The sequence below is a fragment of the Aquarana catesbeiana genome, linkage group LG03 (assembly GCF_042186555.1).
Source record: "Aquarana catesbeiana isolate 2022-GZ linkage group LG03, ASM4218655v1, whole genome shotgun sequence".
Lineage (NCBI taxonomy): Eukaryota > Metazoa > Chordata > Amphibia > Anura > Ranidae > Aquarana > Aquarana catesbeiana.
The window spans coordinates 278,469,375-278,487,981 of NC_133326.1; the positions used below are offsets into that span (position 1 = coordinate 278,469,375).

The 18,607-nt window shown below is 42.2% G+C and overlaps 1 protein-coding gene across 1 annotated transcript in view; it reads left to right on the forward strand.

Annotated features, from left to right (window-relative positions):
• The window catches only part of TMBIM4 (transmembrane BAX inhibitor motif containing 4), a 34,216-nt gene extending 24,087 nt beyond the window's left edge, over nt 1–10,129 (forward strand). The window contains exon 7 of the mRNA XM_073620134.1: nt 7,282–10,129. Coding sequence (XP_073476235.1) covers nt 7,282–7,488 — 207 coding nt within the window. The 3' untranslated portion in view covers nt 7,489–10,129. The remainder of the gene's footprint in view (nt 1–7,281) is intronic.
• The last annotated feature ends 8,478 nt before the right edge of the window (nt 10,130–18,607 follow it).

The window sequence follows — 18,607 nt, forward strand, 5'->3', positions numbered from 1 at the left end:
AAAATACAGGAATACTTCGCACTTGGTGACTGTTCCCCCACAACTGTTTGGTGTGCACACAAGGCAGTCATCAGGGGAACTCTTATACAAATTGCCTCTAGGGAAAAGAAAAAGAACGAAAAAACACTGCAAAAATCCATAGCTGACTTAGAAGCGCAACACAAAATCCCCAATTCCTCTTCCAGCCTGGTACTAAATAGACTTAATTCTTGCCATGAGGAACTGAGACAGGAACTTAGGGCGGAATATGACATGTATTTCAAAAGACTTAAATTATCATATTATGCACAAAACAATAGAGCAGGGAAGTTGCTGTCCTCTCAACTCAAAAAGCGACAAGCACGCTCCAACCTCACTCAAATAAAACACCATCAAACTAACGCCACTTTATGCGAAAGCCATAGCTAATGTATTTAAAGAATACTACCACTCCCTCTACAATCGTAACAATGATCCTGGCACTCACCAACCCACTGAAGCTGAGATCAATAACTTCCTTAATGGTATCCAATTACCCTCCATTGATAACACCACTCTGTAGAAAATTAACTCCCCAATTACTGCAATGGAAATTGAAGCGATTATTAAGACCCTTCCTATGCATAAGGCACCCGGAGCTGATGGTGTTTCTGCTGAATACTACAAGGCTTTTACTAAGCTGCTTACCCCTAAACTAGTTAAAGTTTTCAACGGGGCAGCTAAAGCTGGCTCTTTCCTGAGCGAAATGCTACAAGCAGTCCTAGTGACACTACCCAAACCTGGCAAGGACTCATCACTCCCCCAAGATTTTAGGCCCATATCCTTACTGAACACAGATCTTAAAATATATGCCAAAACCCTAGCTAACAGATTAATGGAAATCACCCTATCCCTCATAGGTCTAGATTAAGTTGGTTTTGTAAAAGGCAGACAGGCACCTGACGGGACTAGGAGAATGCTCAATCTACTGCATTTTGCAGAAGTGACTAAGGAACCTAGCGTATTCCTAGCCCTGGACGCTGAAAAGGCCTTTGACAGAGTCCATTGAGGATACCTGTCTAGGACCTTGCATAAATTCGGTATATCTGGAATGATCCACTCAGCTATCATGTCATTATACTCCAGCCCCTCTGCCCGAGTCTGTACTTCCAGCTTACTCTGAGATCCATTTGCTTTCTCAAACGGGAGGGACCCGTCAAGGTTGTCCACTGTCCCCGATCATTTTCTCACCAATTTTAGAGCCCCTGGCAGAATACATAAGATTCAACAAAGCAATACAAGGTATCCACATAGGCACTGAAAGTCGCATACTAGGTTTGTTTGCCGACAATGTTATTCTGACTATAACCAAACCAGAATCATCTATACCAGCAATACAAGCTCTACTGAACACATTTGGAGAGGTCTCCTTCTATAAAGTTAATACAACTAAATGTTATGCCCTCACTCTAAACATGTCAAAGGAAGCAGTCAACCTTAAAAAGGAGCTCCCCTGTAATTGGGACCCCCTCGATCACCTATTTAGGTATTCAGCTGACCTCATCCTCCAATAAAATTTATTCCAGTAACTACCCTCCTCTGCTCACCAAAGTGGAAGAGGAACTGAACCAGATCGGCAAACTCCACCTGACATGGCTTGGACGGATTGCTGCTTACCAAATGGAAGTTTTGCCCAAACTACTATACTTCTTTAGAACACTACCTATTCCCATACCTCAGCCATTCTTCTCGCAGCTGACAATATGCCTGCGGAAATACATATGGGCAGGGAAAAAAACCTAGGATAGCACTAACAATGCTATACAAAGCTAAACAACTTGGGGGCGTAGGCATTCCCAATGCGCAAGAATACTATAGAGCTGCTGTACTTGACCATATGAAGTATTGGTTCTCTTGCCAGACAGACAACAGGTGGACACAAATTTAAAGAGAAATTACCCCAGGGCACAATCTTCCAGCCTTAGCAATAGCAGCCAGCCTGCACCATAGCCCATCAATTCCTTCTTATCCGACCATACAAGCCACAACAGCAGCATGGTCCTCGCTGACAAAGCAAAAATTTGCTGACACACCAATATGTACACCGCCAGTACCCTTAACATCCTACGAATACCTAATTCTGGGGCTATCCACCCAATCCTGCGCAAAAAAGGGGGTGCACTTCTCTACAGATGACTTAACAAATCCGGATGCACTAGATAGATATAAATTCTACCAGATACAGCACTATAAAATTTTGAATAGGGCCAACCCTATAGAAATACCTATATTGGTATGGAACTATCTCAAGAACAAACAACCAAGCAAAATAAAAGGGATATCTTTTTATTTTATAAGTCTACCTCCCTCCTATATATTCAGGTTAAATCAGCAAACATGATAAAATGGGAAAGGGATCTACAAAAAGAATTTACACTACCCCAATGGCGTTTAATTATCCAATATAATAGTAGGTCCTCAGCGTGTATAGACCACTGGGACAATACCCAGAAACTGCTTCACAGGTGGTATCTCGCGCCTTTACGCATAAGTAAAATGGATCCAAACACCTCACCAATGTGCTGGAGAGATTGTAGTAGTACTGGTAATCTCCTTCACATACTTTGGAGCTGTGTAGTGATACGACCTTTCTTGGATAAGGGATATAACCTTTTCCCAAAAACGACTGGGTATAGATGCGCATTAACCCCATCTTTAGCATTACTGAGCTTGGGAATTGAGTAGTTCCCCCCACTAATGAGAAAAGTGGTTATGCACATTCTATTTGCTACACGTATTACATTAGCAAAGGTATGGCACTCTAAGATGTCCCCAAAAATTTGAGGAGGTAATCTCCAGAATGAACACGCAATACATTATGGAAAAGATGTTTGCGTACAAGAACGGGAGAGCCTCGGCTTTCCATAAATACTGGGATATCTGGAGAAACTCCCCAAATGCCTCTTCACATATATGATGTATAAACAATTCATCCATGATGATATAAATTTATAAAGGGCTCGCCCTCCAGTGGTGATACTGATGTTTACCCCAATCTACCAGAGGCAACTGTAGGACTGTATAGGCCAAGAACAGCTTGTAAATGTGCCAAGAGCTACTCTGTATGCATGAGTTTGAGTTTGTCTGTCAACTAATACCCAAAAAAGACAAGTAGCTTTCACGCGAAAGAGCTTCCCAGCCCTTCTCCAGGATTAGGGGCGGGCCTCTTACTAATGTATGTCTCAAAGCCTGCTCACAGTATGAACCCGAAGGGGGGTGACAGGTTTTAGCTCACTGCGACACTATCTCATGTTGCATTATGAAGAGCCTGAATATGATTAAATATGCTTTTACCTTGATAACCTGTCTTGTGTTAACACTTTGTATACCTACTGTTTTTTGTTTTGTACGAACTCCAACTTGTACTGTACTATCTACTGTGAAAAGGCAATAAAAAAATGTATAATGTTTGGGGTTTGTAAGTAATTTTTCTTTTTTTTTTTTTTTTTTTTAACGCCCTAGAGAATAAAATGGCGGTCATTGCAATACTTTCTGTCACACCGTATTTGAGCAGCGGTCTTACAAGCGCACTTTTTTTTTTTTTTAGAAAAACATACACTTTTTTTAATTGAAAAATAAGACGACAGTAAAGTTTGCCCAATTTTTTTTTATATTGTGAAAGATAATGTTACACCAAGTAAATTGATACCCAACATGTCACGCTTCAAAATTGCGCCCGCTCGTGGAATGGTGACAAACTTTTACCCTTAAAAATCTCCATAGGCGACATTTAAAAATTCTACAGGTTGCATGTTTTAAGTTACAGAGGAGGTCTAGGGCTAGAATTATTGCACTCACTCTACCGATCACAGCGATACCTCACATGTGCGGTTTGGACACCATTTTCATATGCGGGCGCTACTCACGTATGCGTTCGCTTCTGCACTCAATTTCGTCGGGACGGGGCGTGTTTAAAAAAAAAAAAAAAAATTATTCTTATTTTACCTTTTTATTTTTACACTTTTTTTTTTTTTTTTTTTTTTTTTTTAAATGGCCCTTTAAGAGCTATGGGTGAAAGTGACGTTTTGACTGCAATGATATGGAGACGGGTGGGGGCCATCTTCCCCTCACTCGTTTATATGCCAGGCCACAGGAATGATCCGATTGCCTCCGCCGATGCCGACAGCTCCAGTAAGGGGCGGAGGCCACTGGATCGCGGCAGGGGGGCCTCTCTCCCGCCACTGATTAAAAGTTATCTTGCGGCGAATCTGCCACAGAGACCACTTTTATCTGGCCCAAGTTGTTCTAAATAAACGATTTCCTTCACTAACCTATGCAGCAGCTGTCAGCACTGCATTTAGTCTCAGCTACTTATGGTATACAGCTCTGCATTCCGGAAGCAGGATAGGGACTTCCCATCCTGCTTCCAGAGCAAAATCAAGTTGTAATGAATACAAGGCGTCCTCTGATTGGCTAAGATGGAGAGGCAGACGGAAGAGGACACGATCTCCACCTCAGCCAAGCAGAGGAAGCCTTGTATTTATTCATAAAATCCAAAGCCTCCTGTAAATGGCTGAGCTCAGCCTGACTTGATTTTATTTCCAGAGTGGGACGGGAACAGAGCACTGTATGCTGTAAAATATTTTAAGTTCTCTAAAACTGGAGTTAGGCTTTAAGTATTAAGCACTTTTTATTACTCCTTCCTGGGTTAGGCCATATTGTCAGTGTGTCTAAAAGAACTGTTGATATCACTTGATGTGCACCTTTCCTGAAATAAGGGCCGTTATGACAAACAGTTTTGTATTTTGATAACTGTAGCCATGTCACTATACAACATTATGAATTTAGGCCCAAGAACATAAAATGTTATATGTTGCAGCTTACAAGTCCTTTGATTTGGTGGCTGCCTTCATTTTTAATTTTCAGGCTAAGCCTTTTCAGCAAATACACAAAATATCTGTTGCTCTTGCCAGAAATGCAGTGTCCTTGTTTTTTCCTGTGGGATGAAATAATAATAATCCTATTTGTGTAAACTACTAGGCTGGGTTCACACTGTGTGCGGATGCAGTTCACAGCAGGGGTCTGGGCCAAAACTTTTGCCTAAATTTGGACCTGAAACAAAGCCAAAGATGCACAGGACCCTTGTGCAATGCGCTCCACGGCCGCTCCGGAGATGTGTGAACCGGCTCCATTGAGAGTCGGTCACAGTCTACTGTCATGCGAATTTGATGCAGGTAAACAGTAATCCAATTCGCATCAGTGTGAACCCAGCCTAAATCCCGTCATTCCCCATATCATGGAGAAGAATAAAGGCTGAACCACAAAATCCAACTTTAGTGGCTTCCTCAATAATTACAGTGGGGGAGAGGAGAATGGGGTGTATCGTTTGTAGGATTGCCAAGTGAAAATAAAGGGGGAAGAGCCTGAAAAAAGAAAATTAATGCAGCCACCTCATCTAAGGACTACAGCACATTAATTTCCTGTTTATGGGTTTAGATGCCCCTCGCAGATGACCCTCGTATGCTTCACTGGCAGTATAATAGTTTTGTTCTAACCCATGTCATTGTCCACTGAAAATTGTAGATAAAAATATAGAAAAGGCACTAGAAACTGAAAAAAAAAATAAACGTATTAAATGCTGTTAACACATGCATTAACTTCAAACAATTAGCAAAATGCAATATTTATTGTGATGGTGGCCCCCTGTTGGTATCTGAGGTGTTGGAAAGATTTCCCCTATTTCTTATCCTGGTGACCAAGATGTTACCAGGGAGGAAGTATGGGAAAATAAAACAAAACATTGACCGGAGTTTAAAAAACATTAGCCCTCCCTTTCAAGTATAAAAAAATAAAGTTGTCTTTATTGCAATCTGTGTCCTTGGAGGTTTTCTTTAACTTCCTGTAATGGTGAGCAATGTTCCCAGCAAGAAAAAGTCAGGAGAATTCACCCCAGTGGAACCCCATAGAGCAGAAGTATCCAAACCACGCCCTAGGGCCAAGTCCGCCCTGCTGCAGGATTGCATCTATTCCGCAGCAAGGGTTGGGTTCCTCCTCTGATGCGGACATGATATAAGGGGGGGGGCTCTGATGAAGGACATTGATGTAAGGGGAAATCTGATGGGACTCTAATGTAAGAGGGAACTTCTAAGGCAAACTCTAATGTAAGGGGGGGGGGGGCAATTGGGTACCTGCTGTAAGGAGGGGCTCTGATGGGGATTCTGATATAAGTGGGGGCTCTTATGGAGACCTTGATGTAAGGGGTGTCTGATGTGGGGATGGCTCTGATGAGGACCCTGGTGTAAATGGGGACTCTGCTAAGTTTTACTGAAGTTCTTTATCTTTTGCTTCAAATCACATCCGGCTGATTCCAAAAAAGTAAAACAAGTTCATTTATGTTATTCATTGATTTATAAAACTGCTTTTTTTCGACCTGCGAATATTTGTAAAATGTGCATGTGGCCCTCCTACTGAAAAGTTTGGTGACATTTTGTGGGTGATTCGCTTTTTATTTTCTTCTGTTTATTACGGTTTCTTAATTTTTTGTTGTGAATAGTTGCTTGATCATTGTTTAACCACTAGCTGCCTGCCCACTGTGATATGACGGTGGGACGAGGCAGCTCTTGTTCTGGGCAGACGTCATATGACGTGACCGCCCTCCCGAGCCACTAGGGGGTGCGCGCGTCCGCTGCGTCACTGGGGACCCGATGCGCGTGCCCGGTGGCCGCGATGTCCGCCGGGCACCCGCGATTTCCCAGCAACCGAGCAGGACCGTGGATCTGTGTGTGTAAACACACAGATCCACGTCCTGTCAGAGGAGAGGAGACCGATGGTGTGTCCCATGTACATAGGGATGTACATAGCTATAACTTTTGCGCAAACCAATCAATATACGCTTATTGTGATTTTTTTTTTTTTTTTAACCAAAAATATGTAGAAGAATATGTATCGGCCTAAACTAAGGGAAAAATTTGTTTTAATAAAAAAAAAAAAAAAAAATTGGATAATTATCATAGCAAAAAGTAAAAAATGTGTTTATTCAAACTTGTCCCTCTTTTTTTTGTTTATAGCACAATAAATAAAAACCGCAGAGGTGATCAAAAACCACCAAAAGAAAGCTCTATTTGTGGGGAAAAAAATGATAAAAATTTCATTAGGGTGCAGTGTAACATGACCGCGCAATTGTCATTCAAAATGCGACAGCGCTGAAAGCTGAAAAATGGCTTGGGCAGGAAGGGGGTGAAAGTGCCCTGTATTGAGGTGGTTAAGTTTTAATGCATCTGTGGTCATTGTAATACTCATTCTTTGTACTTTTTCTTTCGGCAGTTTTTCTTCTACAGTGAGACTCTGGAGATCGTGTTAGCTGCTGGAGGAGCTTTGTTATTTTGTGGATTCATCATCTATGATACTCATATGCTGATGCACAAATTGTCCCCAGAAGAACACATTATTGCTTCCATCAACCTCTATCTTGATGTCATCAATCTCTTCCTTCACCTTTTACGCTTACTGGAAGCCGTAAACCGAAAATAACTTGCAGTACCCTTTTATTCTTGGAATTAAAACTCAATTCAAATAATGCAGTTTAATGATTCCATTTATATTTAGCCAAACATGCTGTTTTGTCAGTGTTTTTCCTAATAGAGGATATTTATTGCAACTTCTTCAGGATAAAACAGACAAGGTTGCACAAGAGTAGTAAACAAAGGAGTTAAATATTTAATCTTTAAATCATTGAAATGCATTCAATCAACCAAGTTTCAGTTTATACCTCCTAGGCGATTTTGCACTTTTCCTACTGCAGCTGTACTGCAATACAACTATATTCATGGTGGAGTGGAAATTATACTATAACAATTTTCTGCTATTTGTATTATTATGTTCTGTTGTGTGAATATCAGTATATTTCCCAGGATGTTAAAAGGGCTTAATTTGCATAACGGATTGTATTGGCGTTTTTAAGTCCACCCAGAAATGATAACTAAATATTGGATGGCTGCTGGCTTCCTGAGAATCTCACTGGGAACGGATCCATTGGCCTTAAAGGCAGCAGTGTGTGAAGCATTCCAGTGTAGAAAATTGCAGCTCTCAAAAAACAAAATGGCTACCATTTTAACTTCTGAAGACAAACCTCACTTTTACACACGGGGCTTCTGCTCTGAAGAATTATGTACAATGTGCTTCTATCACTACAGTAAATTAAGTTTAATGGGACTGTGAAAATAGTTTATTTGATTAGCTTTCTAGGTTAGAATAAATCCTGGTTTCTTAAATTAAGGTGTAATATTACAAGTTATAATTTTAGTTTACACTGTAAATGACATGCCTAATGGATAGTATTGGTTTGTATATGTGTTTGATGCACAAACTGCAATTAGGGAAATTAACAGACATATGAGAGCTCTCATTGCGGGCTTGTTTGTAAAGGTGAAGGCCCCCAGTGCTCAGCACTCAATAGTGAGTCACTGCCCTTGACCAAGCATTTCCTTATTAGGTACCTGTTAACATTCTTATCACCAGAATTAAATATAGCTTAAAATATAATATATATATAGCTATATAAATATAGCTTGCTAACCCTTCCAGGGGATCCTGTGCACATGGCACTTGTCCCCATATAAATCCATGCAGGGGTTGCCGAGTTGTGTTGGGTAGCTAGCCCCACCCACATACCTACCTATTTGACAACCTTGATCAACAAAAACAGGGTGGGTTTCTGAGTGACAGCTCGGGAGGTGAGGAGGCGTGACATGCAGTGTATACAGAACCTAAGCTGTTAGATCAAACAGTGCTGTGCAGTGCCATACCTTCCCATCTCCCTGTTTAGTTTACACTGAATCCAGTGCTGCAGCCTGCTATTCAGTGGAAACTGTCAGCTTGTGTGGTGAATGATTGCAGCATTTTCATTTACAAAAACACAAGCTGACAACAGCACAAGCAGGTACTATGCTAGGCTGCTTCTGACAAGTGTAGTATGCACTGGGGGCGGGATTTAGTGTTGGCTGTAACTCCACCCATGGGAAGGGCCGGACCGAATTATTTAATTTAGAAAGTTTTATTTAATAATATTATAATTATTTTTTTAATTACCACTTTTTCCTCTGGTGATAGTTCTTCCTTAGAGTGGATGTAAACCCTATTCGTGAAATTTTATATCTGCAGTGTTTTGCTACCTCTCTTCAAAGCACTGTGTCCCGTAGCTTTCTCCTGCTCCGTTCTTCTGTTATCTGCCTGATACCTCCTGACCAGTTCTCCGTCATATATGATAACAGACAGAGTTTTGTGTTGGGGAGGATGCTATAAATAGATTAGTAGAGCCTTGAAGGATTCAACAAATAGAGCTGAAAGTCTCTACCTAGGAGGAGAAGGGGTGTGTGCCTTTCCTCCAATCAGCTGTCTTGGCTGTATGCCCAGGCTTCACTGCAATGCTAACCAGGAAGAGAAAATCTAACACAATGTGCACTTTCTAAACCGTATATACAGCTGAAGACAGCAGATGTACATGTAAAACTTATGTAGGGTGATTTGTTTCATCTCTGTGTATCATCTGAGGCTGTTCACTTCACTGGGTATATGTGAGGGTTTACATCCACTTTAATACTTGTTATGGGTCAGTAACATGGGTCAGCCTGGGAGCCTACACTTTTACAAACAAGTCCGCAATTCCTTTTGACAACTTCCTTTTTAAATCGTTTTTTCTTTGTTTTTCACAAAGCCATCAAGAATTGAAGCTACCTATAGACCTCAAAGAGCAGTCCACCAAAACCTCTTTCTGTGAACCCTTTTTCTATGTATGCTAATATCATCTAAGTATGCATGTTTATGGTTATGGATGGAAAATAAAAATTGGGTAAAAATAGTGACCAGAAAGCATTGAGGCTGGAGGTAGCCCAGCAACCAGAAATTGCACAAAGTTAACAGTGGCAGCCTCCATGACTTTCTCAGTACAGGTCTAACCTACATGGTCAAATAAGTTCACAAAAAAAGTTATGCTAATCTCTTTTTATTTCATAAGATACTTGCCCTTGCCATGTCTAGTCTTTAAGTGGTCATTCTTTCACTGAATTTCAAAAGGAATATCATGAATTTCACTAATCTTCAACATATGCAGTATTTTTGTGTGGATTCAAAGACACCTCTTGCCAATAAAAGTTTGATCATTAAGTAACTGAAATTCTTTTGTGTGTATTTTGTCACGTGTTTCAAATTTCCTATATCGTAGAAGAGAGGAGAGCCGCCGCCTGTTTGATTACAGCGCCGGGAACATCACAGCTTTCATTTCAATAGCTGTGTGTTCCCCGCTGCGCGCCGTCACATACAGCCCCTCCCCCTTGTCCGGGCACTTTGATAGACAGATCACCCGTCCTGTGGCAGGCAGCGGCTCTCCTCTCCCTTCACCGGCTGCACTACTGGGGACACAGGCTGCACTACTGGGGACACAGGCTGCACTACTAGGGACACAGGCTGCACTACTGGGGACATTGGCTGCAATGGGGACACTGGCTGCACTACCGGGGACACTGGCTGGTTGCATCTGACGGGCACTGGTGAGGCTGCATTGATCTCTTTTATCATGTCCGCAGTCTCTGACTCTCTGACCATGTTCCCAGTCTCTGACCATCTCCTGTACCATGTCCCCAGTCTCTGACCATCTCCTGTACCAAGTCTGCAGTCTCTGACCATCTCCTGTACCATGTCTGCAGTCTCTGACCATCTCCTGTACCATGTCTGCAGTCTCTGACCATCTCCTGTACCATGTCTGCAGTCTCTGACCATCTCCTGTACCATGTCTGCAGTCTCTGACCATCTCCTGTACCATGTCTGCAGTCTCTGACCATCTCCTGTACCATGTCTGCAGTCTCTGACCATCTCCTGTACCATGTCTGCAGTCTCTGACCATCTCCTGTACCATGTCTGCAGTCTCTGACCATCTCCTGTACCATGTCTGCAGTCTCTGACCATCTCCTGTACCATGTCTCCAGTCTCTGATCATCTCCTGTACCATGTCCTCAGTCTCTGACCATCTCCTGTACCATGTCCCCAGTCTCTGACCATCTCCTGTACCATGTCCCCAGTCTCTGACCATCTCCTGTACCATGTCCCCAGTCTCTGACCATCTCCTGTACCATGTCCCCAGTCTCTGACCATCTCCTGTACCATGTCCCCAGTCTCTGACCATCTCCTGTACCATGTCCTCAGTCTCTGACCATCTCCTGTACCATGTCCCCAGTCTGACCATCTCCTGTACCATGTCCCCAGTCTCTGACCATCTCCTGTACCATGTCCCCAGTCTCGGACCATCTCCTGTACCATGTCCCCAGTCTCGGACCATCTCCTGTACCATGTCCCCAGTCTCTAACCATCTCCTGTACCATGTCCTCAGTCTCTGACCATCTCCTGTACCATGTCTGCAGTCTCTGACCATCTCCTGTACCATGTCTGCAGTCTCTGACCATCTCCTGTACCATGTCTGCAGTCTCTGATCATCTCTTGTACCATGTCCCTAGTCTGTGACAATCTCCTGTACCATGTCCCCAGTCTCTGACCATCTCCTGTATAAAAATATTTTTTAAAAACAGCCACTTTCGGTATCGGTGTTGTTTCCGTTTTCGGGATCAAGGAAGATTTATTTTTGGTATCGGTTTCGGCACCAAAAAAAACATTCGGTGTGTATGTGTGTGTGTGTGTGTGTGTGTGTGTGTGTGTGTGTGTGTGTGTGTGTGTGTGTGTGTACAAGTGTCCCCATTAGATGGTTTCTACTCCAGTTCCAGTTCTGGAGGGAAAATTGGTTACCAATGTCAGTGGGAAGGAAAATTAAAGTGGATGTAAACCTGATTCATGAAATTTGAGCTGGGCACATATATAAGCAGTGTTTTCTTATGTATTTTAAAAGCCCTATGTACTGTGGCTTTCTCCTGCTCTGTTCTTCTGTTATCAGCTTGATAACTTTTGACAAGTTCTCCTCAACTGAGATAAAAGCAGCCTGAGTTTTTTGTGTTGGGGAGGATGCTATAAATAGATGAGCACAACTATTCAACAAACAGTTCTGAAAGTCTCTACCTATGAGGAGAGGAGGTGTGTGCCTTTCCTCCAATCAGCTGTCTTGGCTGTATGCCCAGGCTTCACTGCAGTGCTGAACAGAAAGAGAAAATCTAACAGGATCTGAACTTTCTAAAGAATATATAAAGCTGAAGACAGCAGATATACATGTAAAACTTTTGTAGAGGGCCTTGTTTCATCCCTGTGTATCATCTGAGGCTGTTCACTTCACTGGGTATATGTGAGGGTTTACATCCACTTTAAGGTAAATCCCAAACTTTTAGTTGCTACCAAAACAGGAATACAGGGATAATATTCCAATGGGGGAACTTTGTTCCCATAACTAAGAGGGGATTTCCCTCACATTAGAAAGATGTACGCTCATGTCCTGTTGAGTCTACAAGATAGGCAGTAAGTGGAAATCTCCCTAATGACACACAGATGGCATAAAAAACAAAAAAAAATTGACAGCAATGAGCAGTTTTAACCCTCCCCTACTCCAGTGGTTCTCAACCCTGTCCTCGAGTACCCCCAACAGGCCATGTTTTGGGAATTTCTCTTAGATAAAATAGCTATCCAAAATACCAAGCCATTGACTTTGATTTAAAGCACCTGTGCAAGATAAAGGAAAACCTGCAAACATGGCCTTTTGGGGGGGGTACTTGAGGACAGGGTTGAGAACCACTGCCCTTTATGTAAAAAATAAAAAAAATGGCTTTATATACTGTTACACACACAAACATCATACTGTATTTTTGTGTACTGTATATGGTTTAGAACATGTTCTAAACTAAACCCATTCACATTTTAAAAAATAAATCTGCACTTTGGTAATTTGTATTGGTCCATCACTTTGATGGGTTGCCTCACTGGCCAATAAGAATGTGTGGGATGTTGGAAGGGCAGGCAAGCTTCAACACAGCAAAACTTTACCCAAATATAAAATGGCTTGACATGTGGGTGGAGCAGGAGGAATAAGAGCTAGGTTTCGCCATGAATGAATTTTGCATCTATTCTTGTTCTGGTGACAACTCAAAATTTTGGATTTCCCATCACTTACAGTCTCTGTGACAGTGGTCACCAGGACAAATGGAGTGAATTTCCCTAGTGGGGACATAGGAAGCCATTAAATAGTTTCGATTTTTTTTTTTTTTTTTTTTTAACTTTTTTTTTTTTTTACTGTAAAATTAAAACACAAGTTTTGGCTTTTGATATAGTTTAATGCTTGGGGTACCTCTGTACCTAAAAACTACCTATGCTAAACGACCTGGACCAAGAACAAATTTATTGTGATAATCTGTGTCTTTTAGAAAGAAGTATATACTTCAAATATGATATTAAATATTGCTTTTAAATGCCCTCCATGGGTATGCAATTCTAGAACTCTATCTTCACTAGCTGGATGCCTAAAGCAGAACTCGTTACTTTTTTTTTCCCCATGCAGTGGTGTTGTGCCTGCATTGCACTGCACTGCATGGGTTAACTGCTGGTTTTGTCTAGGGGCGATCCTCCGGAAAACAACGCTCCACCACGCCCAGCGGTGGACTGTTCCTGTCGTCCTCATGTCCAGAGCCGATCTATGGGCATGATGACGTCATGAACAGTCCATGCACAAGACCACTAACATGCAGGGGGGGTCTTGCACTTGGAGGATCAGGTAAGTATATCTCCGCACTCCTCATCCCTAGGCAAAACCAACAGTTAACCCATGCAGTGCGGGCACAGCCCCACTGCATGGGGGAAAAAAAATACTTATTCCTGGAGTTCTTTAAATATCAGTAATTGAGAAAGTCTCAGAGTAAGCTAGCATTTTGTAGGTCAGTGATGGCAACCCCTGTATGTTACAATATATCTTCTTTTGAATCTGACCTGCAAGCAGATATAAAAGGCACAATTTACTGCAGCTGTATTCAGTTTCTTATTTTTTAGATGCAAGCAGTGTAAGTACTTTCAAATGATTTTCTGTTCATGGATGCTGCTTTAAAAACGGTGCATGCACGTCTCTAATACCAAATTTTATCTTGAGCACAATCAATGTAAAATATGTGGAAACACAGTGTAGAGCTAAAAAACATTAAACATACTGTAATGTTTAGAAAGGAAAAACACACTCGAATTAGTAATGGTAATATACAGTGAAGAGTGACATAAAATACAGTCCAGTGATTAAGAACTAATCTGAACGTGAATGCACCACTAAGGTGATATAATTAAAATAAATGTCCATAAATATAAAGAACTCCAGATCAACTTCTGTAATAAAAATGGGAAGACTGGAAACAGATGACTGGTCGTGGGAACGCCAGAGATAGTGTGAGATAAAATGTCCTTCACCAAGGAAATGGGGTATACACTCTTACCAGACAAAGTAGACTCACTTGCCAGTGGCAGAGAGTCGTTCACATTTGTATTGGCCACAGCCAGGAATTCCAGTGTTGCACAAGCCTTTGGAAGGAACTGGACCTCAGCTGGAAATCGATCCAATCATGGGTGAAGCACAACAGGAAAACTCTCACCAGGACCAACATGAAAATGTTGAAAAATAGAAAGGCTCCATATGGTGCAGGTTAAAACGGGGGATTTATTGTAAAAAAAAAAAAAAAAGCACAAACATCAATTCATAGATGTGCACAACAATGTGATCACAAAGTTTAAAAAGCAATGTGGGGAGCAAAGAATGCAGGTCCGATGCGTTTTGTGGGGCTTGCAGTTCCCCATGGAAGTCTGTTAGGACGAAATGCGTCGGACCTGCATTCTTTTGCTCCCCACATTGCTTTTTAAACTTTCTGATCACATTATTGTACACATCTGAAAAGATGTTTGTACTTTTTTTTTTTTTTCAATAAATCCCCCGTTTTGACCTGCACCATATGGAGCCTTTCTATTTTTCAACATTTTCATGTTGGTCCTGGTAAGAGTTTTTCGTTCATATTAGTTCTTAATCACTGGGCCGTATTTTATGTCACTCTCCACTGTATATACCATTACTATTTTGAGTGTTTTTTTTTTTTTGCTTTCTGATCGTTAACAGTATGCTGTTTGATGTTTTTTAACGCTACGCTGTGTTTCCACATGTCTTTTTGACTTTGTTTTAGTGTCAGCAGATTTTCACATGATAGGTTTAGCGCAGTAATCTTCAAAACCTCTTCACATTTTCACTTGACTCAATGTAAAATATATAAAACCTCATTCATGTGCTCCCAAAGATATAATGGATTAAATTCATTATTTTCCTCAAAATTCTACAAACAGTACCCCAAAAAAACAATGTGAAAGAAGTTTGTTTGAAATCTTTGCAAATTTATTAAAAATAAAAAAACAAAAATAAAATCACATATATATATGTATTCACAGCCTTTGCTCAATACTTTGTTGAAGCACATTTGGCACTAATTACAGCTTCAAGTCTTTTTTAAATATGATGCTACAAGCTTGGCACACCTATTTTTGTCGCTTTTTTTCCCCATTCTTCTTTGCAGGACCTCTCAAGCTTCATCGGGTCAGATGGGGAGCGTCGGTGCACAGCCATTTTCAGATGTCCAGAGATGTTCAATCAGCTTCAAGTCTGGGCTCTGGCTGAGCCATTCAAGGACATTCACAGAGTTGTCCAGTAGCCACTCCTTTGTTATCTTGGCTGTGTGCTTAGGGTCGTTGTCCTGTTGGAAGTAGAACCTTCGCCCCAGTCTGAGGTCCAGAGTGCTCTGAAGCAGGTTTTCTTGTACAAAGGGTTTTATTGAAAATACACATCAATAAATGAATACAAAAACTGTAGTGGACATGTCATGTAAATGTTCTTGCATACATTTCAGTTATCAAAAAGCTGTTTGTTGGGGACCTAGAGAATTATACCAGTTCCTAAAAGTTCAAGGGCTATCACAAAAGCCCGGCGGACACCGAGATCATAATAACACATTTAACTACAATTGCATATGTTTTAGCTTACTGAGTCCCATGTAACGTATGTGAGACCAGATAAGATGTCCCTGTATTTGATAATAAGAGAAAAAGGAATTTTCTCAGCTAGCGTCCATTCCCGACAGAGATTAACCTGTGGGTCAGGAAATCAAGAAAAAAGAGGATGTAGAAAAGGAAGAAGTGCAGAAATGGAGTGGGTAGAAAGGAAAACAAAGTGGATATGGAAAATCAAGAAGAAGAAAGAAGGATAGTGCAGAGGGGTAAATAGGTGTAGGGAAAAGAAGGGGAGGCCCCGGGGTGCGGGGGGATTGGAGGCATCTTAAAGCGAGAGCAGTGCTGGATCGATTCGAGATGGGTGGACATACGTCACCCAGGGTTGCCATGCCCGGAGAAATTTGTCATGAGTATCCGATAACACAGCTGTCAGCTTCTCATTAACCATGATATCATTTACACGATTTTTAACTGCTTCGAAGCTGAGGGCCGGGGTTTTCCAGGATTTTGCTATGGTCAACTTAGTTGCAGTAAAAATATGTGACGCCGGTTGGCGTTCTGGTCGTAGGAGTTCCGTGATTGGTTTCCCCAGTAGTGCCTCATATGGGTCCCTTCTTATGGTTGCACTAAAGAGGTTACGAAGAAGTGCATAAATTCTGATCCACAATCTGCTCACCTTGGGGCATGTCTACCAAATATGTGCCATTGTACCCTCCTGAGGACACCCACGGAAACACAAGAGGGAATATGATGGAATAAAGCTTGCCAGTCTGGCCAGGGTATAGTACCATCTATAGAGCACTTTGTAGGCGTTCTCCAAAAAGAGTACATTCTTGGAGCATTTAGACAATGCGATGGTCACTGGAGTTGATATGACCTCAAAGGTGTTTTTTAGAGCCTATTATGGCAGCATATACTAAGGAGATTAAACCCGAGGACTGGGGTCGTGATGTACAAAGGCTCTCAAAGGGGGGTAACGTGTAGGGGGGTTGGTCGTGACTTGGTAAGTTACTGAAGTAAATGTCGGATTTGGATATAACTATAGTGTTCCCTAAGGGGGATGTCATGGGAGGATCGTAGGGATGCGTATGGGATAATCTTAGTGGGTGTAAACATGGAGTGAACATCCACAAAGCCACGTCCACCATGTAAATTGCCACGGGTTATCGCATCCTGGTGGGAATAGTGGACACTGAAGAAGGTGGAGTAGGGGGAGGTGGGGAGAGATCAGGCCCACCGAATATTTAACCGAGTCCCACAACCAGAGTGAGTGGACCAGACATGGGCCAATATTATTTGGACGATGGGCTCGAGGGAGCCAGGCCAATGGTATCGGGTGGGAGTCCACTAGTTCAATGGTGGCCCATAACGGCATTTGCTGTTTTTTGTGCTGCTGCATAGTAAGCGTGTAAGTTGGGGACTGAAAGGCCACCATTGATCCTGCGGGCATAAAGAACCTGTTTTTTGATCCTAGGTCTCGTAGAACCCCAGATAAACTTCATGATTTTATGCTGATGTATACGTATAATGTGGGGGGGGGGGCGTGAACTGGTAAGACCCGAAAAAAATAATGCAGCTTTGGGAGGTAGGTCATACGGATGGTTGCTATCCTCCCGAAACAGGACAACAGAAGGGTAGACCAGGAGGTGAGCATAGCTGCCAGCTTCCCAAAAAGTGAAGGGAAGTTGGCTTGGTAAAGGCCAGAGTATCTTGAGGTAAGTTTAATCCCCAGCGTAGGGTAGTGAGTCTAACTATTGGAAAGAAAAAGATGATTTTAGGGCATCTAGCTCCGGAGGCGAGAGGTTGACCGACATTGCTTTAGATTTAGCGGTGTTGACTGATAGGCCCGAGAACATGGCAAAGGTATTTAAAAGGGATAGTAAGTTTGGGAGGGTGAGTCTGGGTTTAGTAATAGTGAGGAGAATATCGTCTGCAAACAGGGACAACTTGTGGGAAGTACCTGCTATTTTCACCCCCCGATATATCCAGGTGGGATCGAATTGCCTCCGCCAGGGGTTCGAGTGCCAGGATGAATAGGAGCGGGGAAAGTGGGCAGCCCTGGCGGATTCCCCTTTTAATAGGGAAGGGAGACGACTCAAAGTCATAATATTTCACTTTGGCCTGGGGGGCATCATAAATAGCTGAGACCCAGCTCATAAAGGGTGTGCCAAATCCATAATGAGTTAGCACCTGCGTCAGGTAAGGCCATGACAAAGTGTCAAAGGCCTTATTGATGTCCAGTGACAAGAACATTGTTTCCAAGGACCTATGATGAACAATGTGCTGTATTTGAAGGAGACGTCAGATGGCGTCACTAGCTTGCCTCCTTGGGACAGCCTACCTGGTCTTTTTTTATTAGAAGTGGGAGAAAGGAGTTAAGGTGATTAGCCAAGATCTTTGTCAAGATTTTCATATCTATATTGATTAAGGAGATCGGCCTGAAGTTGGCCCAGGAGGAATGGTCCTTGTCTGGTTTGGGAATCATTACGATGTTAGCCGTCAGCAGATCGGATGTGAAGGGTTGACCTTCCTTGACTGAATTGTACATGTTTGTCAGATGGGGGCAATGACACCTGCCAATTTTCGATAGTATAAGGCTGTAAAACCATCTGGGCCCGGTCTTTTACCCACCTTCAACTCTTTAATGCATTGAAGAACTTCTGAGACTTGTATGTCCCGATCCATAATGGACGTGTGGGGTTCA